The sequence below is a fragment of the Nymphaea colorata genome, chromosome 8 (assembly GCF_008831285.2).
Source record: "Nymphaea colorata isolate Beijing-Zhang1983 chromosome 8, ASM883128v2, whole genome shotgun sequence".
Lineage (NCBI taxonomy): Eukaryota > Viridiplantae > Streptophyta > Magnoliopsida > Nymphaeales > Nymphaeaceae > Nymphaea > Nymphaea colorata.
Window position 1 is genome coordinate 20,162,963 of NC_045145.1, and position 6,548 is coordinate 20,169,510.

A 6,548-nucleotide genomic window follows, 5' to 3' on the forward strand; every position below is an offset into this window, starting at 1 on the left:
TAAATCTGCATCTGATTATGGTAGATGGTTTTATCAATTTCCTTTGTGATTGCAAAATTATTATCGAGATTATCTTCGCAATCTCCTTATTCATCGTGATCTTCTTTGCATCATTTTTCTTAAGAATTGCAACATAACGACTTGTCTTAATGATGCATGACTATCATTTTCATCATTCCTCAAACCGGACGTCAATGCAAAGAGTCCAAGATTGTTGTAGAGATTTCTAAAAGTGAATTGGGTTATTGCTTCGATGAAGGCAACAAACACTTGGTCGAGCCCCTGTTCTTTTTCAACAAGCGGCTTTGTTCTTCATATCGCAGGTTCATCATCATCTTTTGGCAAGTCAGAAGGGGCCTCTGCACCTGTGGTTCCACCACTAATGTCGAAAGTGCTCCAAAACTCCGGATCTGACAATAACTTCTCCCATTCAAGTTCCCCCTGATCTGTAGGACCAGTTGTCGCTTGATGAGGCAACTCTCTCCCATCTAAGTCGAGCAATATTTCGGGAAGCCATTCAAGTTCGGCTGGAGTAGGAGCTGTTGTTGCTTGAAGAGGGAATTCTTTGCCATCTAAGTCGAACAATATTTCAGGAAGCAATAATGCTTCTTCTCCAGTTTGATGAGGTGCCTCGAGTTCTCCTCCTCCTCCTCTTCCAATTTCTACCCCTCTTCCTTGAATGCTGAATGGGTCGAACCAGCTAGAGAAGCAGAACTGTTCTTCTGTAAAGTAATCTGCAGGCTCTTCTGTTGTGGGCACCTGCTGCGTCTTGAACCAGTGCGGTGCTTTCACGGTAGGCCTGTAAGCTTGCGGCTTCACGACGACAACGGAAGGGATTGGCGGCGCTTCCTTTGGCCGTTGATAGGTCACCATTTTCTTACACAAGTGAGAGTTCCATCGATTTTTTATGTCGTTGGCCGTCCTTCCCAGCATTCTCCCAGCAATCAACGACCATCTTATTCATCACACACTCGTAAGAAAATGTCAGTAGAATAGTATATTCTTAGCTTTGGTTGAGTAAGCTCGTCTTTAATTAAATAAAATGAGACGCAAGACAAAAAATGATAACTTTATTTAACTTTTATGAATTTGAGTGCACTTTAATTTTGTCTAATAGTCAGGCGCATCTTCCCCCCACTGGTAAGTTTTGAAGAGGAAATAGGTAAACGAATTTGATACTCAGGCTTCAATTCTTCCCTTGGCATTACTATAGTCCCGTCCTTAATTGAATGAATGTTCTGTGCAAAAGTACTCATGCCCACCTCTTAACTTTTTCAAAACTGATTTTAGAAATTGTGCACAGTGAGTAAAGCAGGAACCGAATGCCATGTCCATGTTATGAGAGGCAAATTTAGGATGCTTAGGAAGTAAAATAGAAACACAGAGAAGGTGAAGGGAAATGAGAGGTTAAAGACGTGCAACAGACAAAGAATGGGGGAAAAGGAGAACTGGTTGTGTAAGTGGACACCTGTTCCCGAGAAGCCTTTGGATTCTGATTATGAGATCATCCTCATCCGGTGCAAAAGGGCCACGGTTGATGTTGGGGCTAAGATAGTTTAACCACCTCAATCTGCAGCTCTTACGGCATCTGTTCAGCCCTGATCAACATTAATATAATTGAGTCAATATGCAGCAATTCGGTACTTTGATCTTTTCAGTATTTCATGCTTAATTTACTTCTGTGTTGCATGTTCAATGCATGCATATTGCTCGGAATGCAGTACTGCCATGTGATGTGGCTTGTGTACCCTTCTTTTCTTGACTTTTAATACTGTTAAAAATTGCATGCTTCCGTTTCTTTATTATTAGAAAGAGAAAAGAAAGAAAGGAGATGGAACGTCCAGATCATGTGCATGGAATCGTCTGAATCGCGAGGAAGTGACTACGAACTAGCGGACATCTCATTGAATTAAGCACTTATATACTCAAGTACTCGACCCACGAGGTCTATGTAAAGTATGTTCGTGATGCTGAATTCCAGTACATCACAGGCATATTGCTGAGTCTGGCCAGTTGGAGAACGGGGTCAGATATAGTGGTCAAGAGGAACTAGGTATAAACTTTCCAAATTGTAAGGAACGACAATATGACAATAGTAAGACTTTTTTTGTTTGGGTTTGTATGGAAATTTGGTGCAATGCCTCTGCCCCGAGTCGTGTATTGTCACCTACTGAAGTGCATCAGTTCGTGCCGAAAACCATAGTCGGATAACTAAATCAACACGCTTGAAGAAGACGCAGGAAGAAAGACGCACAGAGATCTATAGATAGGAGAAAGAAGATGTGGCGCAAGTTCCAACGTGAGTGGGAATCTGTAGCAAAGCATATTGATGGGTTTGGCAGAAGCCACAACCGTCCGAGCAAATATCGACGATGCATGCAAATAATGTTCATGGGCTTTTCCCAAAAAATGCAAGCAGGGAAGAGTTATCATTAGGTATCCCAATAGAGAGTTGAATATCATTATGTATCCCTGCCTGCTCTTGAAGGAACAAGGTGCCAATTCCCTTCACCGTACTTCTTGATGCATCTACGCAGCAGCACGTCCTCTTGCTCGCTCCAAGCTCCCCTTCGGATGCCTGCAGGATTAATGCAATGGCTGCTCGAGCTGCTGGCCATCTTCTTTTCACGCTTTGCCTACAGACTTCACCAGTGCAGTGCAAGGCTTCCTGGTGTGCGCCTTGGTTTTATATGGGCATATCGACGACGGGGAGGAAGGCATTTCCAAACCCATTCCACTTGTTTGGAATCATCTGGTGAAGTAAATGAAGAGGGCGACGTGCCATGGCGGTAACTAGGTGAGCGGACGACGCCATAACTTCCAATTTTTTGGCGTTAATTTGATCAGTGCGAGCCTTGACGTTAATCACTTGCTGTCGTTCCACGCCATCTTAATTTGGCCTTCTGTGACATCAGTGGATATCTGATTCTCATGTGACGTGAAAGAAAATCTCTCTTTGCGTTTTGTATGGTGCACCATGCTTCTCTGTTAGCCAACAATAGACATGCTTAAACAAGCTGTCTGTCGGTAATCTCTTCTTCGATCCCAATTACCAAGCGTCTTTTCTTCCTACCGACTTAATTGTAAAGCTTGACCAGCGGTGTCATCCATCGTTCTTGCAGTGTTCTACAGTTTTTAGTAACCAGGTTGCTGTTGCGCCAATTGAGTATTCGTTTATTTTTCAAAAAGAAATTTTCATTTCATTTTTGCCGTCATGGAAAGAGAGTCTTCTTTGTGAAGTGAAGGGGTACTTTGATCATTTTGAGTGTAGAACATGCAACGAGCATGATGTTAGCCATTGTGTAGCTTTCTCCGGTTTATGGAGCACAATGACTTCCGTTTATGACAAAGGGGCGACTGATGGGATCACGTTTCCCTCGAGTGGATCTCATTAAGTGCATGTAACAGGCTGGATGTAGATTGCTGATGTGTTAGAATTTAAATCTTCTTACTCTGTGCGCTGCATGCTCAACCAGCGGTCCGCTTCGATCGGCTGTTCCAGTTGGATAAAATGGTGGTGCAACATTGTAGTTGATGTGGGCAATTGTTTTCACTAACCTACAAAATTTACTTCATTAAAATATAGAAACTTCACAAGTTTTCAGTTTTTGACATATGAATGCTATTTAAAAGATTGAAATTTAAATTTAGAGTGCCCTTCAACCAAAAATTTCTGGCTAGAGCCATGTGTTGGACATATAGAGATAACAATGAGTCGTTGTTAAACAACATTTTTCCAGCTTTAACAAAAAATTGTTAAGGGATCTGGGTGAGCAGCTGCTCAAATGTTGATCCATTCTTCATCTCCGATCGTCACATGTCAAAGTTGGCAGCTTTCTATTAAGTTTTTTTTTGGAACTTCCATTAAAATGTTGACTTTAAGAGTTATTTGACAGCAATAACAAGTTGTTACTGTTTTATCTTATGACCCTACTCTAAAAATTGAAGTAGATAGATTCATATAAGGCATGTTGATAGAATAATAATAACTTGTTAGTATTGCCAAACGGATCTTAAAAGATGAATTGTGTGTTATGGGTTGATGGGGGAGGATGTGAAGGTAGGCGTCTCCTCATTTCCAAGCTGCACATCATATTGACTAGCAAAAGTGGTGAAGCCATGATTTTTTTTTTTTGGCAGGTCACATCCCCTTCTGTGTCACACGGTAGTATGGTTGGAAGCTAAAATGCATCACTCTAAATAAATAATCTATAGGAAGTGGACAAAATCCTCCTCTGCAACAGCGATCCATGCAAGTCGAAAGCGAGAGATCGACGGTCCTCCTAAATTAATTTGACGGGCGAGAGATGTTGGGTGGGGAACGTCTATCAAAGGCGGAGACGGAGGCTTGGGTCCATAGTTGACGATGATGAGATCAGCCGAAAAGATGCGCAACATGCGACCGCTCGCCGGAGTAATTTCCTGACGTATAAGTGCTCTCAGAAGACGATTCTCGAGAACCAGAGCGTCCCCCTCACTTCTTTTTCCAAGGCATAATGGGAAGATAAGTTCGGAGAATATCCACATGGGACGTGGATCGACCTCCGCGCCCGAATGATCAATACGAAAGAGATGCACTTTAATCTTTTTTTTGTCTTTTCCGGAAATTAAAGGATTGAGCGATCGAAGGCGGTGGCGCTAGTGTCCAAGAAAAAGTAAATTGAGTTTCAGGCAATCATTGCTTTCTTCCGACTTGTAGTTTTGAGCTCACCTAACTTGAATTATAAGGTGGAATGCTCTTTCCCATTTTTCATTTTTCACTTTCATTCCTGACACATTCCCCGAAAAAATCAAATCTGTTCTGCCAGTTGTGTTCATCGTTTTGTATATTCTGGTATTTTTTATCCTTCATCTTATAGGCATAGTTGTGAACTGTATAATGGCTGCTTTGATCTTGATCTTACTTCCATTTGGACAAGTAAATTTTTTTAAATAAGTCTTTATTTAGCGACATTGGTAAGAAAATATCTTATATTATAGTATCATTGTCATACTTTTTTCATATAAGGGTGAGTACACAAAAAGGAGAGATTATAAACAAAGAATTTTCAAGGTCAACGGACCCAAAAACTGTATTTTGCATGTCTGGTAATCAATGAAGGAACGAAAAGAACTTAGTACACCAGTAATAATTAAGTCAGATTAAGTCAGAAATAAAAAGTTTGCTCCTGATCAAATATCTTATGCTAAATATTTTCTCGTAACAAAATGGAATCAATGACAGTTTCTTCTGTTAAGTGCTACTGGAATACAATTCTAAAGCAAACCAGCGGAAACATTCAAGAGCAATATCACATGTACATATAGCAACCGAAGCATTTGGTTCTTCGAACTAATTTGACTGCAACGATCAGCTAGAAATTAGCTTATATTATAACACGGAAAATTCCAGTGTTTGGATCAAGTCCTAGTCGTACTACCCATGTTAGAATTTTACAATCAATGCAAAAACATCTACGCAAGTTTTCTATTTATATCATCTGGACAATTTTCATTTTTTATTCACCAGTCTGTTCCAGGTATATTTCTTAATATGGAGATTTTGAACATGCAGATATCTGTAGCAAGGGCTTAAATCAAATGGGAAAGCGAGAAGCCTTCGAGAGGGTTGGTGCAACTGTTTGGAGTGGGGGCTCGTTGACGGTCGGTCTTCATTTCGAGTCTCAAGGGCATTGACATTTTTACTATAAAAGAGGTGCCACTAATGTGAAATTTGAAGTGGGGACAACATTCTCAGGCACTGAAATGAAGCCCTATACCTAAAGAAAACAAGAGGTTAGGTGAGAGTTTTGCCTCTTTGCTCAGCGATGGGTCCCTTTCGTCACCCAAAAAGAATTTGGATCAAAGCATGTTTGTTTATTAATGAATATTGTCCCCCCAAGATAAGATTTTTTGTTTCCCAAGACGTAAGACAAAGGAGAACAGAAACTATTTCACTTATTACAAATTGATCGCACTACTTAACTGGTATTGAATATCTGAGATGGATTAGTTGTAGTTTAATAACAAAAAGAAGTAAGGTTATTTTGGAGATTTTTCAAAAATTAAATGTTTTTTTACTTTTTACTTTTTCAGTCTTTTTCGACTCAATGAGGCTCTCTTTTTACTCACCAGGCATATTCTGATCATTATACAAGAGCTGGCATTTTCTGATCATTATACAACTGAACTCTCATTTTACTGACTAGAGATATTCTGATCATTAGACAGCCAAATGATGTACAATTTTTTGTGTGGTGCATATAACCAACTTAAGAGAGCGAGTGATCACCATCATAATTTAATAGGTGGCATGAGGTGCGCTACTATCGCGTAGGCGACCAGAAATCTAGTTCCATCCACAGCCCTCAACACACAGTCAATATACACCTCCAAGATACGAGAGAGGTTGAGGGTATTTTAGAAATTTTTGATGATGAAGTGCACCTTTTATTTTTTATTTTTTTACTTTTTTACAATCTCATTTTTGTCCTTTTCAAACTTCATAAGATGTATTTTGCTCATTATACACCTCTCATGCATGTAACCATCTTCGAGTGGGAATGCTA

General features: G+C 40.1%; 1 protein-coding gene across 1 annotated transcript; it reads right to left on the minus strand.

The window, feature by feature from the left end:
* Positions 1–312: 312 nt before the first annotated feature.
* Positions 313–2,631, minus strand: LOC126410337 (transcription factor MYB1-like). The gene is made up of 3 exons (XM_050079361.1): positions 2,477–2,631; positions 1,469–1,598; positions 313–955 (listed from the first exon to the last, which is right to left on the minus strand). Exons 1-3 carry the CDS (start codon positions 2,616–2,618, stop codon positions 313–315), a joined length of 915 nt encoding a protein of 304 aa, XP_049935318.1. The 5' UTR covers positions 2,619–2,631.
* Positions 2,632–6,548: the final 3,917 nt, after the last annotated feature.